General features: G+C 44.3%; 1 protein-coding gene across 1 annotated transcript in view; it reads left to right on the forward strand.

The window, feature by feature from the left end:
• LOC147690175 (cholesterol 24-hydroxylase-like) overlaps positions 1-18,223 on the forward strand; it is a 471,985-nt gene that overhangs the window by 346,647 nt on the left and 107,115 nt on the right. The window contains exons 10-11 of the mRNA XM_086936649.1: positions 355-427; positions 2,403-2,487. Of these exons, the coding sequence (XP_086792775.1) occupies positions 355-427; positions 2,403-2,487 (158 nt within the window). The remainder of the gene's footprint in view (positions 1-354; positions 428-2,402; positions 2,488-18,223) is intronic.

Consider the following 18,223-nt stretch of genomic DNA (forward strand, 5'->3'; position numbering starts at 1 on the left):
ACAGCAGTGTCGTGATTGGCTGGAAGGGTCTGGGACTCTGGGTGCTTCCGTTCCGTGCTGCCAATGCCAAGAGAAGAGGATGGAGGAGAGGCAGCAGTGATGTTCAAAGGTAAGTTTCTCTTATTCTTTTTTTTCAGCCGCACCACCCATTCCGGAGGCAGCCGCAACTGCAGCTAGGTGTTAGGTTTTGGACTAGTAAATTTACCATAAATTGGGAATAACTGGGAAAATGGGATGTAGATTCATTTTATGATCCAGCCTGCTATTTTGCCTAATCGATACCTGTTATGAATGCACGCTATTGAGCCCAGGTGTGACCATCTTTTTTAGTTAATTCTATGCTTTACATTCTAGGTCATGAGACAACAGCTAACCAGCTATCATTCCTAATACTTGAATTGACCCGTCATCCAGACATTTTGAAAAAGTAAGTATAGAACACTGCTTATTCCTTCTGTATATGCCTTACAGCTTAATAGAGTGGTGGATGGATATGTGAAAGTCAGAGAACTGTCTCCATTTATTGAAAGATGACAAGTATCCATAATGCTTCATTGCTGTTCATTATAAATCTGGGTTAGAGTCTGGATGCGAACATTTTTGCATAATCCTCACTTTACATTATAAAGCGTGGATTTACACAGGAAAGAGGAACATTGTACATTGCTCCTAATTACGTAGTTTAGCGGAAGAAATTAAAATGTGTGATGTGGTTTTGTCACATTGGACCAACCGTGAAACCAGATAACAGTATGGTAAAGTCCTGAGCCAGTACAACCAGCAAACCATTGCTGCTAACTATGTTCTAATACAGAAGGATAGGTGGATAATATTAATAACACCAACATGTCTTATAATTTCTTTCACATAACCACAATGTTACTACAGATACAGGTGTCTGCTTAACAATTCAGTGCTGTGTTCTAAATGAGCACCTTAGCATTTGACTTTATTTGCTGGCTAGTTAGCGTGTGGTTGAGAACTTATTGCAGGATGTGATAAGGCTTGCATTCAAGGATTCCTAGTACCGTAGTCTCAGAAAGTATGAAAGCGTCACCACCTTAAGAGCTACTACCAGTTCATCTGTGTTGCACACCCCTACCTCAGCTACTACTGTTTTCATCAAGCTGGACTACTAAAACAGTTTTCTCCAACAAGGCTTTCAGCTTACCTCTTTGTAACCGCTTGGAAAATCCATCAATATTTTATTCCGAACCCAGTTCAACCTTACCAGATCACCTCTCTTTCCTCCTATCAGCCATTAGGCTTGTTAGGTAGCACAGTTCCCTATGAAGTACATTTAGTTGCCCTCCCCACAAACCTTCTCCACAACCTCAAGATTTAGGTTCTTTCCTTCTTGGCACACCACCACTCACATTTTTTTCCACTTGTGCTAAAAGATCACCCACCTTCTTGAAGATCTTAAAAATAATAGCCTGCGAGATTCACCTCCTTCAACCTAACCTATCTGCTCTTCTTACCCAAGTCCCCTGTCAGTGTTATTCACATATAATAGATCCTGAGCAATCCCTTCAGTTTGGAGTATAATAATAATGTACCTGCTGTAATTAGCTTGTAATTTATTATACACCTCCCAAACTATTTCCTCCATTTACCTTCCACAGCAAATTTCAGTATATTAGCCAAAACATATCAACCGATATTCTCTCCGAATTACTCACCTCATGAAGAGATACACATTTCTTTATTCCCTTAATGTTTAGCTGCTGGGGTCGCTAGGAATGTGTTGCCTCAGCTTCTAACTTCTAATTTGGCTGGCGTGTGTTACAGTGCATTCAGATTTTGTTGTTTATTTTAGGCAGGATCCTGGCAGTGTTCTATTGATGTTCTATTGGTGTTCTTGGTTTTCATTGGATTTCTTCACAGACACAAATTTAGAATTCCTTGACTATAGTACCTCTAAAATTTGGGCTGCAGAGACAGGTCTGTGTCAGGCTGGCAACCAAAGATTTTAACTTTTTTCGGATCTTGAATAAGGTGTTGTATTCAGTTTAGGAATTATTTAGAGCTTGGTGGATTGAATATTCCCTCAACATTTGGCAGATATCCCATCTGCTGCATTACAAGTGACATAGGCTATGGTGCACTTGTAATATGGCAGACAAGACATATTTGTAACATAGTATCCCGTCCGACAAATTTTAAATAAGTCCCTATCATGTAAAGACATGTTAACTCCTCACAATGGCGGTGGCATTGATTGCTTAACCTCCAGAATTCCTACAAGTGGTCTCCAACATTTTGAAAATGCATTTTCTGCAACAAGATTTTGGAAACTATTAAAACTATGCAAAATGTGTTACAATGTGGTTTGAGTGAAATGAGTAGAAAGTGGTTCTGTTAAAATCTGTAAATTAAAGTTCTATTTTCCTTAATATCAGACTTCAAGCAGAAGTTGATGAAGTAATTGGATCAAAGATCAACGTTGATTACAGTGATCTCGGCAAGCTACAATACTTATCACAGGTACAGCAGGCATTATAGTCAATAGAATATGCAGAACATTGTGAATATAGTCATATCTAGATGTCGAAAGGAATAATCTGCCCAGCTAAGTGGGGAAACAGAATATGAAAGCACAGCACAGGACCCACTCTCAGATCTTGGTTGCGAGGGGCTGTGCTGCGCAATCTTGATAAATAGAACACAAATCCCTTTGTCTATTGTACCATGCGTAGCTGTAGCAACTACGTGCACAGTGCCAGAAATTGAATAAACAAACATTATTAAATCAGTCACCCAAACTATGGTATTGACTAAGAAACTCTTTCGCTCTATTGTGTAAGTCACTATGGCATGTTTGTCATGGAATGGGAGAATATACAACTCAAAAAATAGACAAACAAAGCCTTCAGTAGCTCTGTGAACTACCTCTCCTCATGCACATAATTCACACATTGTGTATCTGTGAGATACTACGCCCCTTGAGAATGTATTGGCTCCGCCCCATCTGGCGTATTGTAAATCTTTGTTTTGGACCTGTCAGGCTGCCCTGGTAGAGTGTATGTATGTCAGCACAGCTGGCAGCAAGCTTTATGAAACTTCCAAAGGCTGTGAAAGTCAAGCTGACTTCTGCCAATCCAATCGAACAATAACGTTCATTGTTTTAATTCTTTATGCTTCTATCGCCGACAATGTGAAGTTTAAATGTATACTTTTTTAGAATAATAAGACGATATACTGTCTTATTTTACTTTTAACGTTGGAAATTATGCACTTTATCCTAAATCTAATCAAGCTTGATTGCAATGATTTTAATTAATTGTGCAATACAAATTATTTTTCTATCTATCTATCTATTTATCTATCTATCTATCTATCTATCTATCTATCTATCTATCTATCTATCTATCTATCTATCTATCTATCTATCTACAATCACTACTTTTTCTCAGAATTGTTTTATGTAATCAGGATATGGTTGGTAAATGCATCTTGTTCACATATGGGTGAGTGACTTGTATCAAGGTGATGGTGGAGCATTAAATGGAGGGTAAACAAAACAAAAAAAATATGATAGCTGAGAAAATTGTAATTTATGGATCCTGTATAATTAGTAAAGCTATGCGATCAATAAACTAAAAGCTTCACAATGGTTTCCTTCAAATCTGGAGTTTCATCTCAATATTTTCTCTTTCGGTGTGTTTTATGACTATTAAGTGTGTCCTGGGCACTTACCTAACAAGATGAAAGTTCTGTTGCATTCTTGAGTCATACTGTAACCAGATACAGACCGAGTTTCTTTTGTCTCCTCTAAGTCACAAAGTATTCATTTTATTTCAAATGGAACTCTACCTGTGTCATTGTTATTGTTACATGTATTCATTTAAATTGCTTTCTTAATGAATTAAAATGTAAACATTTCAATCAAAATAATATACCAGTCTCACCTGATTGAAAGTGCAGCTGTTGCCAGATCTTATGTGATCAACAAAAAAGAGCTTTTAGAAGCAACACTGAGAGAGTGGCTTTCAGTGCACCCACATATTGATTGCATTTAGTGCAGCATTTGGGTTGGCAGATGTTTCTATTGAATGAGTGCTTGTATTGCCCACCTATTGGTTTGTGGAGTGGTTCCCCTCAACTAAAATGGTTGCTACTTTCAAACGGGCATGCCTGTGCAAAGCCAACATGATGCTTTAATTCTGATATGGTTTTAGTTTCCCAATAATGCATGAGCAAACAGCAATACCGCTGGCAGAATGCAGAATTATTTACACTGCTTTTATTTACAGGGTCATGAAATCCAAATACAGTGACCGTTACCGCCTGAAACTTGTGGTTCTTTTTAATTTCAAACGTGCTTAAACATCTGTTGCATGAATACTGCATGTCCATCATGCCTACTCCGCATGCCCGTTATGGCTTATGCCATCTCCTGTATTGTGCAGGCACAGTTTCTACTCCCTTGCATGCCTGCTCATGTTTACCAAGATACCACCACACTTTATTCCCTCTTTCCCAGAATTCAGGCACAGCTTGTGCACTCCCTTTGTACGTTCCCTTACATTGGAGTGCAGGCATTATTTTAGCACCCTTACATTGCCTCCCTACATTCCCAGGGAACTGGTTCAGGTATTGATCCCTCCCATGGGGGCCCACTTTGCTTTGATTTTGGCAGTTACATGACCCTATTTTGCAACCTCCATCCTGAGCGCAGTTTCTGCCCCATGACCAACTTCCTTGGGTGCTAGCACAGACATTGTCCTCATCCCTAGAACAATAGCATCCCTAGAACCATAGCACAGACCCTGACCCTAACCATAGGGACTGGCCCAGTCCCTGCCCTCCTTCCCTTCACTCTTTACCCTCCTCGAATGAGGCTGGCCAAGTACCCCACTGACCTCCACACATTTCCAGGGACTGGCTAAGTACCACCACACTCCACCCCATGAACAACCAGCCTGTCCTTACATACAAAGGCACCGCGCCCCGTGCACCACCCGGCCATACCAGTGGGCCCATGTCAGGCATTGGGAAGAGGAGTCATTACCTCTCATCATTGAGATAGGCCTCTGGCCTTACCATCACACAACCTCCTCTCACAGGAGTAGTCTGGTAATATTAGATTATTATATAGGAGTACTAGCGAAGGCATGCATACAAGTCTTCACATGAAGCTACCTAAAATGACCCACACATTCTGGCACTCTTTCGCACACTATGGCACCCTTTCGCACACACTTCTCTCCACGAGTGCCCTAGTCAGTACTTCATGTTGTAGTAAAATACTCTAATACCTGCTTGTGAACTGTGCACTGTGTGTTGAAAGCCCCACTGCACAGTTGCCAAGTTTCCAGGTTAATTTATCATTTATGACTTCTGGCCCTGTCCATGTTTTTTCTCCTTTGCACTCTTACACTGACAAACAAGAATACAAATCCCAAAGTGCTAATCTAAAGACCGAAATGAAACAGCAATTCACACACTGACTTATGAAAGCCTATTGTACACAAAGTCATGTTTCATGCCGTCTACTTGCCATCAGTCTGCGTGTAAAGCTTTGCATTCCCAGGCATCTTCTCTTTAAAGCCAGACTTATTGGCATTGCCATTTTTGTTATTTATTTTTAAGAACTTTTTCATGCATTTTCAAAGCTAAAATAGTAAAACTATTTGGTCCTGGACTAAGGCAAAGAGAGATTGCCACTCTAAACAGACCCAATCCTAAACCATTACCATGTGAAAATATCTCTGCCAGATCTTCACATTTAAAATACATATGCTACAGATTGAGAATGGGTACTAAATCACCCATGAATTAAGAGCAGTGTGCTCCACATTCCCTTACATCTGAATCACACACAGCTATATTATTTTTGTACATGGCCAGAAATGTTGACACACTTAACTTCAAGGAATCAAAGCCTCTGTCTCCAGACATTACCTAATCTGGGACATATTTTGGGAACTTGGCAATACTAGCTTTGAGAATACCTGAGCATTAGATTAGAAATGTGAAAAAAAAACATTTGTGTCTCTGTTCATCCCCTTGCACTACCAATTGGGGTTTCTGCTTCCTTTTGGGGGGAATTTCTGGGGAGTGGTATGAAATGCATTTTACTGAAACTCTGGCCAGGCAATAAGAATAGGTAGCCTAATTTAGAGTTTGGTAGATGGAGGTCCTGTGACCTTATTACAAGTGCATTGTATCTAATGCACTTGTAATAAGACAGCAAATATATATGTATAATTTGTGAGGAAGTACCCTTCATCCAAACTTTAAGTCAAGCTCAAGGAGAAAATGCTAACAGATAAATAAATAAAATAGCGACAAAAATGTAGTTTTTGAAACTAAAATAATGTAGGATTAAAAAAGCAACACAATATAACAATTATATGGACAACATGTACATAAAATCGGGGTAGGATCACATTAAGGGGCCGATTCCGATCTCGGTTGGAAAGCACTCCGACAGGGCCGGATCCAGGGTGTTTTCCGAACAAACCAGACTCCTGCAGTCCGACCAAGCGAGTCCGATGCAGCCATATGCTGTCGGACTCGGTTCGGTCGGACCCCATAGAAATCAATGGGAGCCGATCGTACGATGCATACATGGGCTCCCATTGACTGAATGGGTACGTTGTGGACAAGTGCGCCCCATACAGTTGGTATGCGTTGGTGCCATCCAAACCGTATCTGCCTGTGTTGGGGAGACCCATGGGTCTCCCCCTGTGTCTGAGTCGTAAGGCTGCGGGTAACAGGGGGTCTGATGCGGACCTCCAAAGCTCTTCTCCGGGAGATATTGCGAGCCGGAAGCTCCGACTCAATCCGGCTGTCCGAATCGAGCATCGTACTGGTTTGGTCGGAATACGCCTCCATAGCGCGCCACGGTTAGCTTACGGCCGAGACGTACGGGGCGGTTCAGACCCGGAAACGATTCGGACGGATATTTCGTGCTTGTTCGCATTGTACTTCGACGTCTGGACCTGTGTACGAACTGGACAGAAATTCAGCCTCCAAATCCGATCTGCTAATGCCGAACCCGATTCAGTGCCCTTCCGACCGAGATCGGAATCGGCCTCTAAGTAGAACAAGAGTGGATGAAATCTGTAGGATCAGCAGACTTCAAAATGTATGAGAGTAGTGTCCCTTTTAGGTGCACAGGGCAATCATACACAACAGAGTAAGGAGCATAATTTCCCTATGGGTATTGCTTCCCTTTTTGCCTGCCTCATCTTGTCCTACACCATCAATTATTTTGCATTGAACTAGACAAAAACAGACCACAAATTGTCTCAATCGACATTTGACTACATATCCCTTGTCACAACCTTTTTACACGGGCTACCTTTGGAGGCTTCAACCATATCCAAGACAAGCTTTCTCACCTGATGGTACTCACCATTTCTGGTGGCATTTGCCCGCAGCATAGCAGAGACCTTTTGCATATGGAATTTCTAACCCTTAATGAAAAAAGCACAGAAATAATAATTCTTGCAACGTTCTCTCAAAATGAACAACTTACTATGATCTGATTTAGAACTGCTCATAATCTTCTGAATGAAGATCACCACATACCTGTTTAGGCCTCGTCTACATTGATCATTAGCTGTGTTGTTGAAGAAGTAGGATGTGATTGAAAGAGGGGTATGGATCCCCACACAAAAAGAGTAAGCCAATTTCTAATCACAACCCTTCTATAGTCACACAGCCAAAAAGGAGCAAAACAGTCAGAAACGTATCCAGCTCAGACCTTTAGTAAGTACAACACCACCCATGGGTACTCACAAATACCTCAGAAAATAATGGCAGAACAGACCTAAAATGAAACCCTTTCTGGAAATAACGTTTAAAATAAATTAATTTAGTTATACCTATTAAAAATATATGTACATATATTTTAATTTAAAAATATATAAACTATAGATAAATATTACTTTATTCAATCTAGAAATAAATGTAACTTTAAAAAAATCGTAAATAAATTCCATACTAAGGGGTTCATTACGATGTTGCGTGGAATCACTTCTGCCTGACATCGCATCGGTCATGGGACTGACTAACACCCGGTCTGCAGCCCGACTGTCCCATTACAATGCGATCAAACACTGTTCGGTCGTATTCCTATATTTTTAAATGGGAGCATGCGTTACGGCCGTAAACCACCCATAATGTATGCTTCCAAAGTACAATGGGAGGTGCAGTTCATCCTAGCACCCCGTGGCAACGTGCCTACCACAAGGTGCAGGGATCAACAGAGGGGCACCATAGGTGTCCGCATGGCCTCCAACAGGAGGCTGTACACTAAAGGGTCCCTGCTGGGGACCCCAAAGTCGGGTCGGATGGACTGGCATGGTAACCATGGCAAAAACGGTCATTGTAATCTCAAGGGCAGAAAGGCCCGCCCTTAAGATTACTTGCCGCATTACGACTGGCTGGAGTCAGCTAGAATGAGCTGTCAGATTTATGTCTGACCGCCTCAATCAAAATGAGGCAGTCGGGAAATAATCTGACCTGCATCTTACGATGTGGCTCAAGACTCCAACCATCAGTCGGAGCCTTCCGAGTCGTATCGTAATCTGCCCCATAATGTTTAGTAACTTTCAATACATAATACATAAATATAAACATTTTACTTTAGGTGGGCAATATTTAAAATAAATCTTTAAAAATTAGTTTTTGTTTAATTTACTCAAAATAATTACATTTAAAATGTAAATGTAGTTAATAGTGCTGTTGTATTTTAAGATCATTCCAAATTTAGAATTCATGTGTAACGTCAATTTGTGTTAACATTTAAAGTACAAAAATTATAGTTATTTTTTTTTACTTCAATGTTTTTAATACTTTACCATAGGGAATTCTCCACCCTGACTGTGGAGGTCTTCAACAAGGGCGCGGAACATCAAATACTGTTGTAGTCACCACTAGTAATAACTTTGCAGTCAAATAGGAAGTTTTTACTGACTCCTCCCCCTGTTTCAGGGGGTTTGGGGAATGTGCATCTACACTTTTCAGTAAGTACACAATAGTAAATCGTAAATTACCAAAAGTAGTAACGTTATTAAAAAGTGTAAGAGTTAACTTGTAAAAGTAGCTTTACTCACCTGTAAGTTTACCTTTGTGTATAGAGTCATTATTGTCCACAACCTAATACATAGAGTGGTTTTTGAGTTAGACAATTGCTAATGATTCAATAGCTTTCTTGTTATTCTCAGTTCCCTGCTCCTTATTTAGTGACTTTTCTCCCTATTCTTGTGTTTTTCCTGCCTTCAGAGCAAGGGTACTCATAGTATGGCCCGCGGGCCGGCAGCGGCCCGGCAAGCCTTCCCTGGCGGCCCGCGTACCTTGCAGACATGGACCCAGTGTTTAAATTTTTTTTTACAATATCAGCAAACACCCCTGCGGTAGCGCGACTCAGACTATGCTGCTCTGTGGGGGCCAGGCGATTCTCGCTATAGTCAGAGTGGGGCTGCAGGGGCGCTAAGAGGTGAACAAAGCCTCCTTAACATGCCAATGGTCGTTTAAAGACCTGTGAAGTGCTCGGAAACGTCCACAATGGTTGCAAGACTATGTGTGTTGATGTAGAGTGTAGTTAAGGATTATTTTGATAGGCGTTTTGATTTCGGGTTCATTCCACTTTATTTTCGCTTATATAGGGGAGAAAGAGGAGTTGTGTATGTAAGTTAAGTTTTATATGTTGACCATGTTATTAAAATAGGTTGTGAGACCTCTGCCTGACTCAGTTTACTGTTCTACGTTAGAATGGTAACACCAGGATGGTTAAGCTTGTGGCAGTTGAACGATGCTAGCCGATGTATTGGGAGTGTTCTGTTTACCTCCTGCGTTCAGGTAGCAATAAACTAAAAGTTACTCAACCTTTTAGTTTGTATTTACTCCACACATGGGTTGAAACCGAGGGTTGTATGGCTAAATATTCAATAGCAGCCCTCTCCTTTCTGGATCAACTCTCTTTGGAGTAGAGAAAGGGCAGGCAGAATAAACGAGCAACTGCAGTTCTTCCCACACTCCTGACCACGGAGTGAAGGAGACCCTCTGTTCAAAGTAAAGGGAGTTGTCACAGTACAGGTTCTGCAGCTCTCCTCATGATAATGTTGATCTACCCAAGGAGGTAAAAGGCAAATGCATGAATATGTTGGAGAGGAGAGGACCATAACCTGGGGAAAGGACTGCTAAATTCTTACTGCATCGCTTACACAACTGATGTCACTGACTTAGTACACGTCAGTTATTTCCACTCAACTTCATTAATTTTGCTTTATTGAGAACGCTCTCTTCCGTCATCCCTAAAAACTAGAATATAATAATCCTAAAAAATGTAAATGATTGTGAGATGCCCCAGAAGACTACGAAGGTCGTCAGTATTAAAGATAAGATGGTGAGAGCAATGCAGGATTAATCTGTAAGAATAGAACATCTGATGTGAATGGAGATGCTGTTTTATATTCAAAAATATGTAACATATGCTATATATAAATCACAGAATGCAATGGCATGGATGGTAGAATCAAGATAAGCTGACTAGGTGGGGTTCCAACCTCCATCAAATAAGAGCAGTTTTAGTGAATTCTAGTCTGGACGAAGGTCCCGGGTAGCTATTCTTCAAGCAAGATAATCTAACAGAGTGTCCTCTATAGATGAATAACACTAGTCAAGTCAAGTCAAGTCAGAATTTATATAGCGCACTACATACCCAGAGGGTCTCAAGGCGCTTGAGGGAGGGGGGGAGGTTTACCTATCGAATATCCAGGTTTTAAGCTGTTTTCTGAAGGCTAGGTGGTTTTGGGTAATGCGGAGGTGGATGGGAAGGGAGTTCCAGGTTTTGGCCGCTAAGTAGGAGAAGGATCTTCCCCCCATGGTGGCTTTGTGGATGCGCGGCACAGCGGCGAGGGCTTGGTTGGAGGAACGCAGTTGGCGGGTGGGAGTGTAGAAGGAAAGGCGCATGCTGAGGCAATCAGGTCCAAGTTCGTAGAGGGCTTTGTGTGTGTGGGTGAGGAGCCGAAACGTTATCCTTTTGTTGACGGGGAGCCAGTGAAGGTCTTTCAGGTGACCGGAGATGTGTTCTGTGCGGGGGATGTCTAGTATGAGTCTGGCTGAGGCGTTTTGGATGCTTTGGAGTTTTTTCAGCAGTATTGCGGTGGTGCCGGCGTAAAGGGTGTTTCCGTAGTCCAGACGGCTTGTAACCAGTGCGTGGGTGACCGTTTTTCTTGTTTCGGTGGGGATCCAGCGAAATGTTTTTTTGAGCATGCGTAGGATGTTGAAGCATGACGAGGAGACGGCGTTGATTTGTCTGGTCATCGAAAGAGAGGAGTCCAGGATGATGCCCAGGTTCCGTGCGTGGTCCGTCGGTATGGGAGCTTTTCCTAGGGCCGTTGGCCACCAAGAGTCGTCCCAGGCGGAAGGGGATGCACCTAAGATGAGGACGTCCGTTTTGTCCGAGTTCAGTTTCAGACGGCTGTGCTTCATCCACTCGGATACTTCTTTCATCCCTTCATGGAGGTTAGTTTTGGCGGTGGTTGGGTCTTTGGTGAGTGAGAGGATCAGTTGAGTGTCATCAGCGTAGGAGATGATGTTGAGGTTGTGCTGACGTGCGATGGTTGCGAGGGGGCTCATGTAGACGTTGAAGAGGGTAGGGCTGAGAGAAGATCCCTGTGGTACGCCGCAGATGACTTCGGTGGCCTCTGATTTGAAAGGGGGGAGCCGGACTCTCTGAGTTCTTCCAGCGAGGAACAAGATGATCCAGTCTAATGCTTTTCCTTGAATTCCGATGTTGCTGAGGCGTTGTATTAGGGTACTATGACAGAATGTGTCGAAGGCTGCTGAGAGGTCGAGGAGGATGAGGGCGACTGTGTCTCCGTTGTCCAGTTGTGTTCGAATGTCGTCTGTTGCTGCGATGAGGGCGGTCTCGGTACTGTGTTTGGCTCGGAAGCCAGACTGTGAGGAGTCGAGTGATTTGTTGGTTTCGAGGAAGGCGGCGAGCTGATTGTTGACGGCTTTCTCAATGACTTTGGCAGGGAAGGGGAGGAGCGAGATGGGGCGGTAATTTTTGAGTTCAGTGGGATCAGCAGTGGGTTTCTTCAGAAGGGCGCTGGGTTCGGCGTGTTTCCATTTTTCTGGAAATGTGCCGAATTTGAGGGAGCAGTTGATGACGTCTCGGAGATGGGGTGCGATGATGGAGTCTGCTTTGTTGAAGATGTGATGGGGGCAAGGGTCTGTGGGGGATCCGGAGTGGATGGAGTTCATTAGGCGGATGGTGTCTTCTGTGGTGATTGGGTTCCAGTTGAGAAGGTTATTCAGGGGGGTACAGCTTCGGAGGTGGGAGGGGTTGACTGGATTACGGGTTGGTTGTCAAAGCTGTTGTGAATGTCGGCGGTTTTGTCATGGAAGAAAGAGGCGAGGGAGTAGCAGAGGACTTGAGAGGGGGTGATGTCGTTGGAGCTGGCGGTGGGGTTGGTGAATTCTTTGATGATGTTGAAAAGTTCCTTGCTGTTGTGGGCGTTGTTGTCTAGCCGGTCTTTGAGTGCTGATTTCTTGGCTGTCCGGATTAGTTGGTGGTGTTTGCGGGTGGCGTTTTTGAAGGCGGCTTGGGTGATAGTGTTTGGGTCTTTTTTCCAGGTTTTTTTAAGGGAGCGGCAGAGTTTCTTGGATTTCTTAAGGTCATCATTGAACCTTGGGGCGTTCTTGCTTCCTTGCTTGATTTGATGTTTTTTCAGGGGTGCTAGTTTGCCTGTGGTTTGGGTTAACCATTGTGTGAAGTTGGTGGCGGCTTGGTTAGGGTTTGTTGAATAGGCAGGGGGTTTTTGAAGAAGTGATGTGGAGATTTGGTCGATTGTGGTTTTGTTCCAATTTCTTCGCAGTGTTGGCTGAGGGTGGTTGTGGATCGTGGTCTTATTGTAAATGAAGTGGATGCAACTGTGATCCGTCCAGTGGAGGGTTGTGGAGTGAGTGAAGGAGATATGCTTGCTGGAGGTGAAGATAGGGTCGAGTGTGTGTCCTGCATAGTGGGTGGGGGTGTTAACAAGTTGTTTGAGTCCGAGATTGGCGAGATTGTCCAGGAGGGTGGTAGTGTTCCTGTTGTTGCTCTTTTCCAGATGGAAATTGAGGTCTCCCAGAAGAATGTATTCTTCTGAGGGGAGGGCGTGTGGGGTGATGAAGTCAGTGATGTCTTCGCTGAATTGAGTACGGGGTCCTGGGAGTCTGTAGAGGAGGGTGCCTCTGAGAGTGGTCTTGGGGTCGGTGTGGATCTGGAAGTGGAGGTGTTCGGCGATAGCGAGGTTGTCTTCTGAGCTGGTTGAGACGCGGATGGTGTTCTTATGGAAGATGGCGATGCCTCCTCCTGTTTGCTTGGTACGGTCCTTACGGATGATCTTGTAGCCGTCCGGGATGGCTATGGCGATGTCTGGAGCTGATGAGGCATTCATCCAGGTTTCTGTTAGGAAGGTGACGTCTGGGGAAATGGTGTTGAGTAGGTTCCAAAGGTCGATGGCGTGTTTGTGAACCGAGTGGGTGTTGAGAAGGATGCATTTGAGGTGGTTGGTGTTGGATCTCTGTTTGGTGTTGGTGGGTTTGGTGTGGGTCTCGATGGAATTGTACTTGCAGGAGTGGCAGGTGAAGGGTCCGTGGGTGTGTCCCGGTGCAGCCTGGGCACAGTTAGGGAGTCGGCCGGGGTTAAGTGTTAGGAGGGTGGATGGGTCGTATGTGATGCGGGAGGGGTGGGTGATGCGGGGACCAGGGGGTCTGGCGCTGGGCGCAGTCCAGGCGCGGACGGGTGTAGACGGGCTTACCTTTGGCGCACCTTCGGCGCGGCTGTAGCACGTCGACGCTGTGCGTTGAGACATCTGTCTTTTATGGATAGTGGAGGGGGCGGAGCGTGGGAGGGTCAGCTGGGAGGCGGGAGCGAGGTGGAGGAAGGGCCAGGGGTTACAAACAAAATGGCAGCAACAACAACAAGGCAGCAACAACAACAAACGCAGCAGCAGTGGAAATGGAGGCGCTTTGGAAATATGCAAAACTCTGTACCAAACACAGCCAAGAAGTGCGCGCTAGCGATATTAAAAAGCAATTTGAATTCAAGCACTATGATCTGAATAAGGACAGTGCAGTCAAGCTCTACGTTATGAGAAAATAATCTGCAGTCAAGCACTACGATAATATTTCCAGAGGCATAGTCAGGCGCTACAATATCAGGTCTGCAGTCAAGCGCTACGGTAATATTTCCAACAGCAGAGTCAGGCGCTACAATACCAGGTCTTCGCAGGAGGAGGCAAGGGGAGCGACCGCTCGTGTCCAGGACAGGACGATCACAGCTCAATGAGAGTGCGAGGACGGCCTACAGCTTCAGTGGGTGGGAGGGTCAGCTGGGAGGCGGGAGCGAGGTGGAGGAAGGGCCAGGGGTTACAAACAAAATGGCAGCAACAACAACAAGGCAGCAACAACAACAAACGCAGCAGCAGTGGAAACGGAGGCGCTTTGGAAAAATGCAAAACTACTGATACTACTACTGATATATGGCTTTGTATCAAAGTGACTGGCAGCTGCTAATAGGCAGCTTTGCAGCAAGGGCAACAAAGGGTTTCAGAACAATTGATGGAATAGTCATCCAGCTTTATCACAAAAAATGTGTAGCAAACCCAAAGCAACCAGTTCTGTGGTTGCATAAGGTGTATGTCCATCTGGTAAGATAAAACAGCTTTCACCAACAGTTTGTGCATGCTTCATCATCGGCCCGTCTTCATCCCATCAATGATCATTTTGGGTTGAGCTCGATCAAGACAATATGGGAGCTCTTGATACTATATGCAGGAATCAGTGTGCCCGGAAGCTGTCACTGCCAGGCACACATAGGCAAGGTGAGATGACAGAGGAAGGTAGAGAAAGGGAGGGAGACAAAGGCACAGGGAGAGGGAGGGAGGGAAAGACAGAGGGAGAGGGAGGGAGGGAGGGGCAGGGAGACAGATGGAGACGGAGGGAGGGAGGGAGGGAAAAGGAGACAGAGGGAGAGGGAGGGAAAGGGAGGGAGAGGGAGGGAGGGAGAGGAAGAAAAGGAGACAGAGAAAGGGAGAGGGTGGGAGACAGAGTGAGGGAGACCTCAGAATGAGGGCGAGGGAAGGAGAGAGAGGGAGACCTCAGAGTGAGGGAGACCTCAGAGTGAGGGAGACAGAGGGAAGGAGAGTGAGGGAGACCTTAGAGTGAGGGGGACCTCAGAGTGAGGGAGAGGGAGACCTCAGAGTGAGGGAGAGGGAGGAGAGAAAAGGAGACCTCAGAGTGAGGGAGAGGGAGGAGGGAGGCCTCAGAGTGAGGGAGAGGGAAGGAGAGAGAAGGAGACCTCAGAGTGAGGGAGAGGGAAGGAGAGTGAGGGAGACAGAGGGAGACCTCAGAGTGAGGGAGACCTCAGAGTGAGGGAGACAGAGGGAAGAAGAGTGAGGGAGACCTCAGAGTGAGGGAGACCTCAGAGTGAGGGAGACAGAGGGAGACCTCAGAGTGAGGTAGACCTCCGAGTGAGGGAGACAGAGGGAAGGAGAGAGAGAAAGACAGAGGGAAGGAGAGGGAAGGAGACAGAGGGAGGGAGACAGAGGGAGGGAGACAGACAGAAGGAGAGGGAAGGAGACAGAGGGAGGGAGAACTCAGAGTGAGGGAGAGGGAAGGAAAGAGAGGGAGGGAAGGTGAGAGAGGGAAACAGAGTGAAGGAGAGGGAAACAGAGAGGGAGAGGGAAACAGAGGGAAATAGAGAGAGAGAGTGAGACAGTCAGAGGGAGTGAGACAGAGGGAGAGAGGGAGTGAGACAGTCAGTGTGAGTGAGAAAGATGGAGACAGGGAGGGAGAGGGATAGAGAGAGGGAGGGAGGGAGATAGAGAGAGGGAGGGAGGGAGACAGAGAGAGAGAGAGAGAGAGAGAGAGAGAGAGAGAGAGAGAGAGAGAGAGAGAGAGAGAGAGAGAGAGAGAGAGAGAGAGAGAGAGAAAGAACGAGAGAGAGAGATAGATGTGTGTATGCCGGGTCTGGTGGCTCAGTGGACGAAGGCGTCCGCTGAAGGGACCTGTGATCAACCTCATGGCCACAGTTTTTTTTTTGTTGCTATAGCCCCGCCCCTTCTCCACTGACCTCGCCCCCACCGGTGTGGCCCTCGGACACATACCACACTGTAAATTTGGCTCCCAAGAGAAAGTTTGTGAGTACACATGCTTTAGAGCATAGCTGATTTGCCAAGTGGATCACTTATATCATTCCACTGCTGACATCAGACAAGTATTTCTAATATTTTTGTTTTAGAATTCCATACGAGTGCATGTCTTTCCAGGCTCACTATTCCCTGTCAGTTTTTTCCCCTCACATCCAAGCATACACACCCTCTATTCTTTATTTTTCCCACTTCCTCTATTTATGTATTGCCCCTCTCATATTCTTACTTGTTTTAGTCTTAGTTTATTTTTATTGTAAACAGAATTTAAGGGACTTGCAGCTGCACACTCCTAAAGGAAGTTTGCTTCTTAATTGACTTGACTTGATATATTTGTTTTAAATTTACTGTTCAAAAATGGTCGTCAGCCACCTTACATTTTAGTTTAAAAAGAAACAAAATTTCAAATAACGTCCAGAGTCAAGTCAATGCTGTATTAGTGTTTTAGTAGCCTGAATGGAGAAATAATCTTTGACCTCACTAAATTCCCAATTTCTCTCGTGCAAGTGTGTGTAGTGTGTGTAGAACATAGCGGCACCAACAAGCACTGTACTTGCTTGTTATGAGCGAAGCTTAGAATGCAGCATGGCTGATAGCCCCTTCATCCTTGCTGGCTTCTTTCACTTGATATAGGTTTTAGCCCTTTGTCTTTCTGAGCTCCTTTAAGTGTTCATGCTTCTTTTGCTGAGATTGATGTGGTGAAATGTTGGAATGATGGTGTGCTGCACTGGTGATGTTGGATGCCTGTTTGGCCAACAGAAAGCAAGCCAGCAGGGCAGGCAGGATGAGCTCCTGCAAAAACTAAAGGTCTGACTGTGTGTTTTGTTCTGTCGATTTTTATTTCAACAGCTCTCTAGAAGATAACAGCCAAATCATCACAGTGACACTCAGACTTATGTTTTTGTTCCTGTAACTGAATTTCTAAAGATGCCTGGTTACTCTAATGTACCTGGTCACCTGACAATAAGTTATACCCTGATCAGGCTGTTGATTTTTTATACCAGCCTCAACTAGAGAACAGCACCTCCAGATTGTACCACCCTAGTCTCATACTCACTATGACTACTGCACAAGAGAAGGGATGCGAGGTATGCGTTGTTTCTCAAGACCCATGCTTATTTGCTGCCAGCTTGCCTTTCACTGGTTTCGGAGAGCTTTATTTGGCCTCAGCCTCAACCTTGGTTCCTCTGCAGAAAATCATAAGTCATGAAATGCTCTATCAAACACTAACCCCCACCACCACCTACCTACCCAATTAGGCTTGTATTTTGAATTCATGTTTTATGGATTCAGGGCAAGTCTCCAATCCTGAGATGGATATTCATTCCATGTTCCATACCAAGAGTATCAATTCCAGAGTGATCTTTGACCCTGATCATGTGCGATATCTTGTCAATTACGTTATCCTAGCCATGCTATTCTCCCAGGCTGTGTGTAAACTGATGAGTGTTTATCAGTTTATTAGTGTTTAATAACAATCAACACAGTAGTTATGGCCAAAAATATAGGGCACACAATGACGTGATTGGAAGGGCTAATACCAAACTTGCCCTAGAAAGGCGACCTTGCTGTAAGACTTGTCTAACTGAGCATCCAGCTCCCACTATTATTATCCTAAGTAAATCCAGCTCTCAAGTGGAAAGTATATTCCGGTTATAGGCTGTTGATGGCAGCAGCCCTATTATCACAAATGATAGGACTAAACGTATTCTTTTTTTGTTTTCAAAATGTTTTATTAAAGTTTGCAAACAGAGATAGACAGTGGTAAAAGAAATACATATACAGTTAGAGAGGTGGGTTACATTGAGGGGGAGAGGGAAAGGCTGTGCATAAGTTGATTCATTATACAGTAATTGATATAGATCACTTCTTTGTGTGAGAATAAATACAGATACAATTAGGCATAAATATCACAGGGAGTCAGTAGTATCTGAACAGCAAGCGTACAAACATACATTTTCATAAAGGACTTTACACTTTCGAATGAGTCCTCCATTGGCGATACATATGCATATAAAACATTTTTGGTACTGCTGATCAAAAAATTTAACCTAATCATACAC

The sequence above is a fragment of the Lissotriton vulgaris genome, chromosome 9 (assembly GCF_964263255.1).
Source record: "Lissotriton vulgaris chromosome 9, aLisVul1.2, whole genome shotgun sequence".
NCBI lineage: Eukaryota > Metazoa > Chordata > Amphibia > Caudata > Salamandridae > Lissotriton > Lissotriton vulgaris.